Source organism: Schistocerca piceifrons, chromosome 2 (genome assembly GCF_021461385.2).
Source record: "Schistocerca piceifrons isolate TAMUIC-IGC-003096 chromosome 2, iqSchPice1.1, whole genome shotgun sequence".
Taxonomy (NCBI): Eukaryota; Metazoa; Arthropoda; class Insecta; order Orthoptera; family Acrididae; genus Schistocerca; species Schistocerca piceifrons.
The window spans coordinates 697,613,032-697,628,852 of NC_060139.1; the positions used below are offsets into that span (position 1 = coordinate 697,613,032).

The 15,821-nt window shown below is 42.0% G+C and overlaps 1 protein-coding gene across 2 annotated transcripts in view; it reads right to left on the reverse strand.

The window, feature by feature from the left end:
* LOC124775488 (cysteine-rich secretory protein 2-like) overlaps window positions 1-15,821 on the reverse strand; it is a 251,618-nt gene that overhangs the window by 11,406 nt on the left and 224,391 nt on the right. For both annotated transcript variants that reach the window (XM_047250321.1, XM_047250322.1), the window contains exon 6: window positions 5,186-5,377. In XM_047250321.1, the coding sequence (XP_047106277.1) occupies window positions 5,186-5,377 (192 nt within the window). The remainder of the gene's footprint in view (window positions 1-5,185; window positions 5,378-15,821) is intronic.

A 15,821-nucleotide genomic window follows, 5' to 3' on the forward strand; every position in this document is an offset into this window, starting at 1 on the left:
GGGCACAAAACTGCTTGATAAGCAGTCTCTTTTGTAGATTGATTGCATATTTCAAGTATCCTACCAACGAACCAATGTTTCCTAGTTGCTTTACCTACGACCGAGACTATATACTCAATCGATTCCATATTTATACAAGTTATTACACCTAGCTAATCTCAGTTGTCACTTATTAATATTGTACTCATGTGATACTTCTTTTCTTCATTTTGTAAAGTGTAAATTTTTTTATTTCTGTAAATTTCAAGCGAGAAGTCAATTACTGATTGACGAAACAGGATATGCGCGTGACAAAAGTATGATCGTCAGGAATCGTCATCGCGATTGATAGCCACACAAGGGATCTGGATTGTATTCGCAGCAGTTCAGAACTATTTTTTCGTTATTTAAAATAAATATACCATCCTTAATGCACTCACGTTGCGACTGGTAGTTCATAGGATTTGTCGACCTATAAAATGCGCTTGACAATGTAAAATGGCGCAAGATGTTCGAAGTTGCGAGAAAATTAGGAGTAAGTTTTAGACAGAACGGGTACTACTAAATACGTTCATCAACCAACAGGATAAAATAGAAATGGAGGATCAAGAACGAAGTGATCACATCAGAAGGAGTATTATACAGGTATCCAGTCTCACTCTAACTGTTCAGTCCATACATCTAACATCAAACCAGTAGGTGGAATGAAAAAGTAACACCAACTACAAGAAAAAACACGTTCCAATTGCAAGAGTGAAAACTATTAAATGGTCCTTTTCAATTCTCAAACATTTCAAAAGGTAGCCATTGTGATAGCTACAGCTGCAGCAGCTCTACATTGGTATCAGTAGTGTTCAAGCATTGTTACAAAAGTCGCATGAAACCCTTCCTCGCGTGAAATGTTCACAGTGCCCTCTTGGGATAGAACTACTCGTTTCATTGTTTCTGCTCTGAAATAGGAGGGCGTGACATGAGGGTACGAAGCGATGTACCAATTCTGTAGTCCCATTGCTTTCTCGTCCTAAAGGCACTATAATTTCTTTTGGACTGGAACTACAAGAGGTGCTCAAAAACTTCTCGTTCGAAGACTGTACAGTCCAGGATCAGATTCCAATCAGGCAATATCGGCGATAGCACTGAGGTAACTATACCACCGAAGCCCAAGGATGAAGACGCCCGTTTGCTAAAACAACGTGTCCCTGAAGAAGTCCGTAATTGCCTACTGAACATTCTCCTCCGGCAGGACTCGTCGACCTTTCAATGACTTTTTTAAGGGACAAAGGCGTGAAAATCACTTTGGGGGAGGGGGGGGAGATCAGGACTACAGGGCGGGTGTTCGAGTGTCTTCTACTTGAGCTGATGTAATTTCTGCGTTAGTACATTTGCGGTATGGCGACATGCGTTATGATGAAGCAACAGCAACCTTTGTCGCAGTTTTCCTGGTTTTACACAGTCAGGCTGCCCCGTATATATTCTAAGATGGATGTTTACTGGTGTTTGTTCAAATGGCTCTGAGCACTATGGGACTTAATTTCTGAGGTCATCAGTCCCCTAGAACTTAGAACTACTTAAACCTAACTAAACTAAGGACATCACACACATCCATGCCCGAGGCAGGATTCGAACTTGCGACCGTTGCGGTAGCGCGGTTCCAGACTGTAACGCCTAGAACCGCTCGGCCACTCCGGCCGGCCCGGTGTTCGTCATCTTCAGCTAAGGAAAGAATAACAGCACGTTGGCCCTGTTTGTACGGACTTGGTAATAACGTCGCCATAGTTCACGTTTCCGATTTACCGCACGCACATTGGAAAGACACTGATGACAGACTATCTCTTCCCTGCATGCCGATGCTTATATATCCGCATCGGAGTCGCACTACGTTGCATACAAGCTGCGCAACGAACTTAAACGGAAACTTTTTCATCGCCCCTCATAGAAAGGCGGTGTGTATCGAGGCTTAGTATACAATACAATGAACCTTTGAGCCCTTACTGTGGAAGGCTATGAAACTCTACGCGATAGTACACAGATACACCAGCACATCCGAGAGTGGTTCCTCCAGCGTATAGGTGTAAACGGTGGCCATTGTGAACAGTTCATGTAATAAGAGTTTCATGTGATATTCTGGTATGTTCTGTTTCTCTTTGTTTCCCACTGCTGATAGGAAATGATTTGGAACATGAAAACAAATAGTATACGGACCCATGTGTATGTAATATATTTATTCGTAGGTGTGAGGAAATTGTAGTGAATGTTAGACCTGTACTATTTAGTTCCATCATGTACGTGTTAAAAGCATAAAAATAAGCCCAACAAATGTGAGTCCGAAAACGCGCACTTTCCTTAGTAAATTCCGTTTTCTTTTTTTAACGTGATGGCCATTCAAAGCATTTGTTTGTGAAAGACGGCCAGCGTGACGTCCGTCGATGACAAAGCAATCCTCTACCCTTCCATCTAGGGAATCACCCACTCTGAAGTTGACCAGGTTGCTTTTGTACGAGTTAGTATAGATTAAAGATTCTATGTTGCAGTGTCTGAACATCGTTGAGTGCAGTGGCGAAGTCTTTAAAGTGTACCAATAAGAAGTAGTCTAGGGGACTGAGTCATGTGGAATGAAAATGCCAGGCTTGAGAACTCCTCAGGCAATCTACTGGCCCTGAAATTTCAGTGTCAGATACACACGCACATTGCTGTAAATATACGGTGATGCACCATCAAACACACATGTCTTCGCTGACATCCTCCAGCATGATAGGAAATACATTAATAATCAGAGTCTGATTAGGAGCCCCATTTGATATCCGTGGTAGTATGTATGTCGATTCAGAAACGGGGCAATGGCATGGGGATCTTCATCGGACAGCATAAAAAGACTATGAAAATTTAGAACAGCATTTCTTGTAATTTGCACTACATTTTTGCAAAGACCACTGACAGCACTGCAATCAGCTACGACGCTCTTGGGGCCTTGGAGACTGGACGACCTCACGGCAATACGGATGTAGTAAAAGTTCATGGAATGGCGCCGAGACATGAGGATGACTCAAGCCTTCCATTGCTGCTAATCGTAGCACAGTGGTTACAGTATTTGCGTCTACTAAATTTAGCACACATGCCCCCGTCTCAGGCGTGCGAACTGAGGGACGCCGTGAGCTGTTTACCTTATGGAGCACTACAAAATCTGTACCCCAAAGTCGCTGGAAAAACTGACCAGTTAACTTATCATTTGGTACTTTGTGGAACTTTTCAGATTAGGGTGCAGTGGCTGGCAGGCTATTTCCATTTGCTAAACCATAGCACAAAATCCTGTGCACTTGTTGAGTGGTACACTTCCATTACTAACAAGGAGTGGAAAAGAGGAATGAAAATGTACTCAACCAATTGTATGTACAAACGGCACAATACGGATAAAAACAAAAGTGAAGTCATTTGTGTAAGTAGATAAGGCACCACATTTTGGATCAGATAATGTATAGCTGCAACATTTGGGCTTTATGTACGCCATATCTTCAGATGGGACAACCCATCTCGTGATTTTTGGTCATTCAGTTAACAAACTGCAGCACTGTAAGAGTGGCCTGCCTACTGGGGCCAAGGTCTTGGCAAACGGACATACTTTGGACATGGGGTGTGCTGCTAACATTACGAAGTTGTGGAATCGATCATGCGTGCGCTTTCATGTTATCGGTGGATCTCTGGAGACTAGCAGAGGCAGGCAGAGTTTTGGAGAATGACGTTAGATGGAATATTAAAGAATATAAAATGTGGAATTAACATAGACGATAGACAAGCAGGGAAATTGACTGAAGAAAGAATATCAACCGGAACCCAGAGGAAAACATGAAAATAGTGAGTTCTTATGGAAGTAGCTTCGGGGCTTAAAGTAGCTTAAATGTTTGGACTTTACAGTCGCCTGTGGAAGATGAGTAACAGTAGTACCCTATAGGTCGCTACAATGTTTAATACAAATTTTCGTGGGAATATTAAAGACTAACACCAACAACAGTGAAAATATTATTCTAACGATAGTGACGAGTTGGAGTACGAACTGGAATTGGCAGAGTAGAATTGTTTCTACAATAAATAGTGACTATATTTATCTACTTTGTTCGTCTGAATTACTGAGTTGTTAGTAAGTTCCTATGGGACCAAACTGCTGAGTTCATCGGTCCCTAGGCTTACACACTACTTAATCTAATTTAAAATACCTTACGATAAGAACAACACACACATCTATGCCCTAGGAAGGGCTCGAACCTCCGACGGGAGGAGTTGCCCGAACAGTGGCTAGGCGCCTTTGACTGCGCGGCTACCCCGCGCGACCCATTTGAAATGAAATGGATGATAACTAAGCTATATTTATGTCAGACCGTGACCTCTGGTGGGTACCAGGCACGTGGATTGGGTACTAAGTGAGTTCCTTCCCACTCCCTTCCTAACTAAATAATTTCCGGTTGCTTTTAACTAAATTTGTGACTGATAGCACCGACTAAAACAGAGGGCGAGATATTGCAGCACCCTTTGTGTGCATATAGGGTGTAGTAGATGAAGTGTTTTTCTCTACAACTCCCAAAATAATAGCCGGCCGCTGTGGCAGAGTGGTTCTAGGCCCTTCAGTCCGGAACCGCGCTGCTGCTACGGTCGCAGGTTCGAATCCTGCCTCGGGCATGGTTGTGTGTGATGTTCTTAGGTTAGTTAGGGTTAATCAGTTCTAAGTCTAGGGGACTGATGACCTCAGATGTTAAGTCCCATAGTGCTTAGAGCCATTTGAACCCAAAATAATAAAACTGATAGAACTTTCATTTAATTTGAACTGTACACGATCGGTATAAATACAAAAGTTATATGACAGAGAAACAGTGTTACATTTAAAAATATATAACCCTTTTCACTAACTCTCTGGAATATAACTAAATAAATGATGTTTGTAACTTCGTTTCTTATTCCAACCCTACTAAATAAATACTATTTTTACTTATTATTTTATAAATTACGGACAAAAACATCTTACTTGAAAGAGCCTCTATATGTAGTGTGTATGTGTGTATCTTCGAAGCACTTGCGGTGTTTTAGAAGTATAAAACAAAATCCATTTTGCTGATGAGAACCTGCTCTCAGTAGTAGTGTAGACAGTAACAGTATTAATGAAGTGCTTGTACAGCAGTTAGACATAGGACGAGGATAGAGTGAGGCGGCCGGCACTCACATGGGGCAGTAGTTGCAGATGTAGGAGTAGTAGGTGCGGCCGCGCGAGCCGCAGCGCGTGAAGCCGCAGCCCAGCTTGTGCGTGGACGCCCACACCATCTGCGTGTAGTGGCCCACCGCGTGCAGGTCGTTGCGCCGAGACCCGTACGTGAAGTTGTCGCGCTCCGCGAACCACATCTTGATGGCGAAGTACCTGCAGCAGGCGGCAGCCAACACCGTTCTCACTCCGACACTGGCAACGTCCCACAAAAAGCGGGAAATAAGGGGCTCGTTAACAACTACAACTAAAGCTTGTGGGAGATTATTCTCGATTTTGTGTGATTTAGATGTGGATATTGCCAGGAATTCCAAGACCATATCAAAACCATATAACAATCCAAGACCATACCAGAATCTCTAAGTAGTTTTCTACAGACCAGCCCGGACATACAAATAGAAGCGAGCAGGGGATTACGTAGTTATAGAAGATTTAATAAAACATTTTTATTTACTTACTGAAAAATGACTACAGCTTAAATTTTATGTTTTCATGCTGTATGTTCGTCTGTTATGCTTAAGACGGTTGTTGAGTGCAGTGAACGCTCTAACGGCGAAAATATATTTCTTACGTGATATAATCACGATGTAATAATTTTCAGATTCTTTCACTTTACTTGTACTATGAAACCACTCTTCTTGCCAAATTAACGCTTCTACGTATTAAAAATTACCCTATAGGTTTTGAGGCATGGGTTTGCGAGTTTCAAAATATGTGACATAAATGGCCGAATGTTTTGATGGCGTTGACTTACATGCTTAAAATTTTTGCACCGCCAAAGGACTATAGACCTTACTATGTGACAAAAATTTCAATTCGATACACCAGCGGCTTCAAGACCATAGACTTTGGTATGTGACATAAATTTAAATTTGATACGCCAAAGTGTTAAAGAGAAAAAGGGGTATTAACAGACAGGTAGGCAAACGGACAGACTGTCAAAAAATATTTTTCCGTGTCATGTAATTACAAATGAACAATTTTCGGATTTTTTTTCTTTACTTGTACTGTGGAACCTTGCTTCATGCGAAATTTCATTATTAGGTCAACGGCAAATATCCTACAGGTTTTGATAAGTGAGTTTTCGAGTATCAAAATGTGTGACATAAATGGTCGTATCTCTCGACTGAAATCACCTAGAACTTATTTTTGCACTGCCAAGTGACCATAGTCCATAGCATACTAACGTCACATTTCTTGATATGTCTACTTGTTCCACAAAAAGGGTTCATTTGGACCAGGGGTTCCCAACAAAATTTTCTCGAGGACTCCCTCATCGAGCATGATTGGTACCTTGTCATATCACAGTATCAAGTACCTAAAAACGCCAAATTAAGAGTCTTTTTATACTTTTTCTGTTTTTGGTACTTAGAAAAAACACTGACATATTCTTTATTGAAAAAATATTGAGCTTAAAGCTTTTTCAATTTAGCCATCACTGTTATTGTTAAATTTGTGATTATTGCTCAAAATCTTTGTCTTCAAATCTGGGTGTTCAGTATAACAAACTCGTTAAAAAAGTAAAAATTTAGTATGAACTGAAAATGAAAGGAAAAATGAAAACTGAGTGTATTGGTCTTTCAAGTGTATTACACTTGAGATTGCATTGAGTAGACATGTGTGAAAAATAAGAAAAAAAACTAGTTTCATAGAAGGTATTATTTATTTGAAAAAATGCAGTTACAACAGAGTGCCCCATCAGTATACAGTTAGTTTTAATTTTCAGTTCTTAGTGAGATGACTGTCAGTTGTCAGCTGCAAAGAGGCAGCGCGCGCAGTCTAACGGCATCAGCAGAACTATTTGCCTCTATCTAATTCTAGTTTTGCGCTAGAGTGTGCTAGTGTCAGTTGGCTCCAGTAAAACGCTAGACGCAGAAGTTAGCGCTCGCTAAAGCTCCGCTCATGCAGGAAGCCGTCAAAACAAAAAATCTGTTGTCATACGAAATATATTTAATATATTTTTTATTCTAATAGCATCTTGCAGACCCCTCTGGCATAGCTCGCGGACCCCTGGGGATCTGCGGACCACCTGTTGGGAACTACTAATTTGTATAGACTGGCAGACAGGCCGGCGACGTGGCAATCCGTTTTCACAGATTGAGTCACGAATCTCTAAAAGGTGTTCGAGACCATCACTGTGACTCCCTAAGGCAGAGTGCCTAGTCTGTGTGATATTGTTCACTGCACAATGTCGTGATTTTGTGCGTATATCTTTGTTGTAGACATGTCTGATGCGTTCTCGGAAAGAGTTCTGACATAATGAACCTGATACAATGAATCGGTCTGTATTAGGCCCGCACGTCCGTGAATCAGCAAGCGCGTCCCGCCTGTTAGCAACATGTGCAGGCACTGTTCTTTAGCGTCATTTGCATGTAGCATCGATAAGTAATTTTTTTACGGTAACCCATCTTATATTCCTATCATTGTTGTAGAATGTAAATCCTAAAGTTTTGTTTCTTATTATTGTACCAGGAAATACAAATAGGAGAGTAAAGATCTGTTGGAAAGCTGTGATCAGTAATGTTGGTAATCTGCTATCCAAGAGGGTGAGGCCAAGAGGGGGAGGTGTAGTTCGGAGATACAACAAAGAGCTCGATTTATTCTTAGATCATCATTACGCCAGACTTTATGTCCCTTCCACCTACTTTTCATATTTATTCATTATGTTCACATTTATATATCCCACTCTAAGCTTTTTCCCTGATCCATTAATTTCATTTTCTATATCTCAAATAATTCCTAACATGGACTCTCCACTGAGTAGCCCTGTTTTCGAATGGCCTTCACATCAATCGTTCCTGTCTCACTGAAATAAATGTAAATCGTAAGCACAAAGTCACTGAAAACTTTTCTTTTAGATACATCTAAACCTCAGTTTTTACAATTGTGTTTAATTTACAAAAAGCAGTGTACGTCAGTTTCATCATTCTATTTCTTTAATGTCCCTGCAGACATTTTCTTCAAGTAACAAAAATAAAAAATAGCTCGTCAATGGTTTATCTCATTTCATTGTTATTATGTACAACTTTCTTTTCGATGTGTTCAGAATTTTTTATTTTAATTATCATAACTGATTTTCAAGCAGTGTCAAAACTTGCTCTGTTAAGTTCTGTTTTTAATTGTTCATCTGCATTATAGATAAACAATGCAGTGTCACCAGGAAAACGAAGATGGACCAGATATGTCCCAGTGAAATATACTGTTCCTTAGGTTTTGCAGTATGAGGGTGTATAAACTTCTTCTGCGGCTACTGAGAGTAATTTTGGTTGCATAAAACCAGTTTTCTTGATTCCTGTTCCAGTTTCGAATTTCCAACAATCCTCATTCAGTCGAAGTCTTATTCAAGTTGTAGTATTCATGTGTTACTAACATGGAAAGGTTAGGAGTTAATGTTCTGTCGATAATTGCTTAGTGATAAGGAATCAAATCCATAGTGCCTTTTCAAGGGAATCACCCCACCATTCGCATTAATCGGCTCAAGAGATCTAAATGGGGTTCGTCAGGCGGGTATTTGAACTTCCCCCTTAAGAAAGGCGAGTCCAGAGCCTCGATTACTGTGCTACATCACTCAGTTTGTAGATAGCAGAGTTCCTTCATATGCTCTGGTCATTTGTTTTTATTTGCTCCTTAAGCATTATTTTACTGCTTTTATTTTGTTCATCCGCAACTTGTGATAGATGTTATGTAGCTAGTGAATTCTATTCAACAGCTCTGGAAATCTTTCTATGTTTCATTTATAAGGGCCATTTATCTTCATCTGCTTCTTGTTTCCATTGAGCATATTTTATTCATTTCATTTCCAAATATTGACGTATCGCATCTCGTGAGATTGCGTTCACACCTTCTACTCCAAATTATTTATTGTCACCTGATACCAAATAGTTTTTATTGTCTCCTGGTCACTAATTTCGGCGTACATTTTCTATCCTAAGATATTTTAAACAGAAAACACGTGTACTCCACTATGGATGTCTGTAATCATGATTTTATTCTTCAGGAAATCCATTATGATTCGACTGAGCTCAGTTTGTTGCGTTTCTTCCTTTAAATGAACACTAACTTAGGCTAGTGCGATGATACCACTCACGAAAGAGCCTGTTCATATCCTAGAAGTGATTACTATCACAGATACTTACATAACAAACCTGTTCTAATAACATATAATGCGATGAATCGACTTTTTTTTGTACAAATTGTACCCGTTCCTTCAGGCAGTAACAAATATTTCGCAATGATGGTACAACACAGACACCAAGTGAAGAAAAGTTGGTAATGTGTACAGACAACCATAATATTCGCACTTCGATAGCTGAACCTGCCCGAGAGTCTCCCAGTAAACAATACCATACGACCTCACTATTTTTCTTAGTTTTGAGCCCCAAGCTTCGTTTGTTATCTCAAGGAGAGGACGGATTGGAGGAATTTGGTCCTCGCATATTCTGCCTTAAGTAGTGTTCGACTACAGCCTGTCATCCTAGGGGGTACGTTAAGCACCTTACGATGTTTCCTGACGAAGCGAGTACAAGAAAAGAAACATTTTCTTAAGGACAGCTGCCTAGGCAAGTACCTTTCAGACGTGTAGAGGAATAATGGAAACCTATTTAAACAGTCTATTGACCTCCAGAGCTAACAACTGCACAAAACGACTGTTTCCCGTTCTCTGAGTCTCCAGTAGGAGACACGTGCACACCGCTGGCTTCGTGACAGCCGCAGAGCTATAAATCCCCGGCGCTCCCAGTTAACGTCGCTATGGGCGACACTGGACATGTTTCCCGAACAGGCGCTGACTTCACCACTCCAGATGCCAAACCTCAATTTGAGCTCATCAAAAACGCATTCCTTACAATACCACTGGCGCCTCTGCGCCATTCTCAGAACGACCAACGCCGTCTCGCTCTGATTCAGTAAATGATGTATGTCTTGACAATAGTCCAGCTTCAGTATTGGAAACAGGAAGTTATCAGACGGCAACAGCACTATGTTTTCTACTAGAGGAAAATTAGTATCAAAGTGTTTTTAAGCACAACTACATCATAGGAGCCGTACTCAGTTTCCAAAAATATACCATCTTTTATTCGCCATGATTACGTATACATCACCCTGTACACTGATTTCTATTACGTATCAGTTGGATAAATGTATTTTTTGGACGAACCACGTTGACGTTGCTTTTGGTAAGGACCAACTTAATTAGAGAATGCTTGGGAGAACGGCCGGGAACGATAGATGGCTGATCAAAACCCGTGCATCCACAATAGTACTACATCCCAGAATACAAGTACATCCTAGAATACTTTACTGATCAAATTGTTGCACGACAGAAGGGGCTATACAGTAGCATTGTTTCGGGGTCTTAGCCTCACCTTGAAATACTATATCTAACCGAGCGGTCTCAGGCGCTGCAGTCACGGACTGTGCGGCTGGTCCCGGAGGAGGTTCGAGTCCTCCTCCCTCGGGCATGGGTGTGTGTGTTTGTCCTTAGGATAATTTAGATTAAGTAGTGTGTAAGCTTAGGGACTGATGACCTTAGCAGTTAATTCCTATAAGATTTCACACATATTTGAACATTTGAAATATATCTAAAATCTGAAGTAAAACAACACTTATAGCCTACTCCATCAAGCAAATAAGAATTTTTTTAGAAAAATAACGCTTGACATTTAGAAACTGACAAAAGATAAAACGATTGAATAGTAGCCTACCTAGCAATATTAGGACAATGCCCATACCTTAACAACTAATAGGCAAACATCTACCGTTGGTGGATCGTCAAATAACATCCCAAATTGTGGCGGCGGAAGAGCTCTAACTTTCAATTGCGGCCTGGAAAAATTCCTCTTGTCCCAAAATTGCCACAGGGAATGCATACAGTTTATAATAATAAAGCCATCATAGGACATTAGGTGGAAGTCACGCGTTAAACTACAGTTGAACTAAATAACGGCCCCTGCGCTGCAGAAAGCGCAAATCAGCTTATAATCTAACGTGACGAACCACACGAAAACACCTACATTCGAGTGCGACACTTAGCAAACGCTAAACATCAATCTTCCACTTTTTTAAATTTGTTAATTGCGTAATGGATTATGGTACAACTGTTGTTTTACTACGGATTTTAGATACAACTCACGATGGGGCTAAGACACCGAAACCACGGTAGAGTATAGCAACTTCTGTTGTTGCCTCTGCATCACGGGGTCCCAGGTTCAATTCCCAGTCGGGTTGGGGATTTTCTCTGCCCGGGGATTGGCTGTTTGTGTTGTCCTCATGATTTTCATCATCATCATTCGTGACAGTGGCTAGATTGGAATGCGTAAAAAATTTGCCTGTGTAAACGTTGGGACTTTCTACGTGTGCTAACGCAGTTGAGCGCCCCGCAAACCAATCATCATCATCATCATCATCATCATCATCGTCATCAACTTCTGTTGTGCAAGACTTCGATCAATAAAGTAAATCTCTCTGAATTCACTCAATATAATAGAGATTTCCTCGTCTCCGTTAAATACGAACTAGTAAACCTGAAAAAGGGGTAGGAAGCATTTCAGGAAATATGCGATAGCTGTAAAGTAAAGCTTCCACATAATGGTGTAGACAGTGTGTGTGTCCTGTTAGTTAACTTGGAAATTTCTATAAACCCTTTCTTTGGTTTTTCTCTGATGTGCAGGCGAAATGAACACTGCTGGTAGCAAGATCCCATCCAGTGAGGGTTAAAGAAGGGCAGCTGTCCGTTCCTCGTCCCTCCGTTCGTTTACAAAAGAAAGAATATCTCCGCAAATCAAACTTCCGTTATTGCTCCGTGACAGAAACGTATACATTCAGTGTCAGTCTGAAGGAAATGAAAATATCTAATGTATACCGACAAGCAGCAAGTGTACGAAGAGCCATTCCGTTCGTTGGTTCTTCTTGAAGCTGAAAATACCAGGTGACAATGGTGTCTAAATGTTTCCAGTATGGATGTATCTTGAGTTTGCAATACTTTTTGTGGTGTTACCTGCCAATGCCGAAAACGAAAAAGATGTATATGTGGTAAGTATTCATATTTTAACTGGACATTGCCTGATCGACAGCACAGCAGTGCGTGCAATTCTCATACAAACTATAGTCTCCTTTAATAAATAATAGGTATAACTAACATGGTGGTATGCGTTAGTCATTTATATTACTTCAGTATGAGAATGAGATTTTCACTCTGCAGCGTTGTGTTCGCTGATATGAAACTTCCTAACAGCTTAAAACTGTGTGCAGGACCGAGACTTGAACTCGGGACCTTTGCCTTTCGCGGGCAAGTGCTCTACCAACTGAGCTACCAAGCACGACTCAGGACCCGTCATCACAGTTTCAATTCTGCCAGTACCTCGTCTCCTACCTTCCAAACTTCACAGAAGCTCATCTGCGGACCTTGCAGAACTAGCACTCGTGGAAGAAAGGACATGGGGAGACATGGCTTAGCCACAGCCTAGAGGATGTTTCCAGAGTGCTAGTTCTGCAAGGTTCGCAGAAGAGCTTTTGTGAAGTCTGGAAGGTAGGAGACGAGGTACTGGCAGAAGTGAAGCTGTGAGGACGGGTCATGAGTCGTGCTTGGGTAGCTTAGTTGGTAGAGCACTTGCCGGCGAAAGGCAAAGGTCCCGAGTTCGAGTCTCGGTCCGGCACACAGTTTTAATCTGTCAGGACGTTTCATTAGTTCAGTAGTTTTACTTTTATTTTCTAGAAATTGTGGTCCATTCCCTACACCTCTCTCCTTCCACAAAATTAAGATGAGCTCCTATCTCGTCTAGTTGAGATTATGGGTACGCTCTTGGCCAGTGGATTTTTTCACTCGACGCCAAGTACCATCCAAAAAGAGTCACTTTTGTTCTCATTAGAGACAACAACTTACTGAAATGTAAATTTCGTGGGTCCAATCGGTAAGCTGCCTCAAATACATATCAAAGATGTCTAAAGAGAACAGTCGTCAGTAATTTTATTACAGTCTCTGTATAAGTTAGATTTCATGTTAAATTAAAGTTATTACACAGTCTCGTCACGTTAGTATAACTACCGCCTATGTTCGATTGCAACGTGCAATAACCTCTCACAGACGGCATGTGGCACCGCCAATAGTGGAGGGTATATAAAGTGTGTCGGGGGCACGTGGATAACAGTGCAGCCGTTGCCGTAATGCAGAAACGGACTGACTTATCTGACGTCCAAAAAGCACGATCACTGTCTTTCGGGCCAAGGGTGGAAGCATTTCCGAAACGGCTGTTTGTAAACTGTTCGCGTGCCGCCCTGATTAAAATACAATATAAGACAAAGAAAACGATGCACGATGAAAGAATTATTCGAATGGAACGGAAATCGGTAGATGTGATGTATACGTGCAGACAACAAATGATTACAGTTTCAGAAAAGGTGTGTGATTTATTCAAGAGTAAGAGCTTCACAAACTGAGCAAGACACTCACGCGTTGTTCCACCGCTGGCCCTTATGAAAACAGTTATTCATCTCGACGTTGATTGATAAAATTGTTGGATATCCTTTTGTCCAGTTGGTGCGTTACATCGTCAAAAAAACGAGATGGTTGGAGGGCTCTGCCCATAATGCTGCAATGGGAAAGAGATTATATGACTTCTCTAGCCAAGGTAGGGTTTGGCAAACACGAAGACAAGCAGCAGAAATTCTCGCCCTGTGCGAGCTGGCAGTGTCTTGCAGGAATGTAAGCCCAGGATGGCTTGACACAAAGGGCTGTGCTGTAAAGGTGTCGCAGATGACAACCATGGAGTCCTGGTATGAAAAGGAATGACACCGCAGATCTTCACGCCTGACTGACTGGCCATATACCGGGCGACACTCATGCTGGTATCCTACCGCTGTCTGGGATTTCTTCAGGCCCATCTTCGCTGGCCACTGTCACTGAAGACAGTTCTACTCCAGTCAATGAGATTCCAGACCAAAGACGAGTCTCGAGACGCCACGGACAGCACTGGGAGACCAGCCTGACTGTCGCCCGTCATATGGTCTGACAGTCTTCTTTTCATTGAAGGACCCCTTTGGTTGTTATCTTCGGCACCCTTACAGAACAGCGGCACGTCGACGATATTCTATGCCTCGTTTTATTGGTTTTTATGGCTTATATTTCAGCAAGATAGTGCCTGGCTGCACACGGCGAGAGGTTCTACTGCTTGTCTTCGAATTTTTCACACCTTATCTTGGCCAGCAAGGTCGCTGGATCCCTCCTCAGTTGAGAACGTTTGTAGTATTATGGGCAGAGCGAAAGCTCGGGGGTTTGACGATCTAACCCGTCAGTTGGACAGCAATGGGCTCGATATCCTTCAGGAGAGCATCCAACAGCTCTGTCAGTGAATGTCAAGTCGAGTAACTGCTTGCATAAGGGCCAGAGGTGAACAAACACGTTATTAACTTGATCAATTTGTGAAGCTCTTTCTCTTGAATAAAGCATCCAATCTTTCTGAAAGTGTAATCTTTTGTTTGTCTTTACAAGTACCTCACATCTACCGATTTCCATCCCATTCGGATGATTCCTTCGAGGAGAGAGCACTTTTTTTTTGGGTGTATACTGTGCTTGGTAAAATGGCGCTACCCATACCGGCGCCGGCCCGTACGTGACAAGAGTGAACGTTGGCTATCGATATATGTACGGGCGAACACACGTACAACTGTAGAGCAACTGACCGCCCAGATGAACCAAAGGGCTGAAGGACTGCTAAAAGTATTTTCTCAGCGACAGTTCAGAGTACGTTGCTGTCTATGGGATGACACAGCAGGCGCCTGTTTCATGCACCACGGATTACTACAGTTCACCGACGAAGGAGATTGGATTTTGCACCCCAATACTGCAACTGGTGGTCCACTCAGCTGGTCTATTCATATGAATCACGTTTCATGCTCCGTCGAACAGAAAGCAATCGCCGGATGGGTCTAGGTCGGAGGAGGGCATATTTTTGATCTGGTGAATTTTTTCCTGGGTGATCTAATCATTCGACAAGGCACAATGGATCGAAACATGTATGTATCTGCCTTTGGGGGCCATGTCCACCCCTACATTCAGTTATTTTTTCCTCTACAGAATGGCATCTACCTGCGAGACAACGCAATGTGTCACACAGTTTCCAGCGTGCGTGCGTCGTTCGAAGAGCACCAGGGTGAGATTTCCACAGTCCTCTGGCCACCAAACTCCTGCGATTTCAACCGAGTCGAGAATGTGTTGGACCACCCCGACTGGACTGTTGGCGCCCTGGATTCTGAACCAAGAAACCTAGCGCAGCTGGTCACAGCACTGGATTCTACATGACTCCACGTCCCTGTCGGTACCTTCCAGCACTTCATTGACTCTCTTCCTGCACTTCTGGCAGCGGAACGCGCTACGAAAAGTGGTTATTCAGGCTTTTGACAGGTATGTGAATAGTGTATATGAGTGGTGGCTTACGTAATAGTCACATCAAATTGTAGCGATTAGTACAAAATCAGCGCAATGACGTTATGCAAAGCGCCAATAAATACAGAAAGGTAACTAATTTATAGTTGATAATGAGGTTTCAATGGCGGAAGTACGAGTAAACAAAATGAGTGCTACAGAGTGCAAGTTGCTTTTATGTTA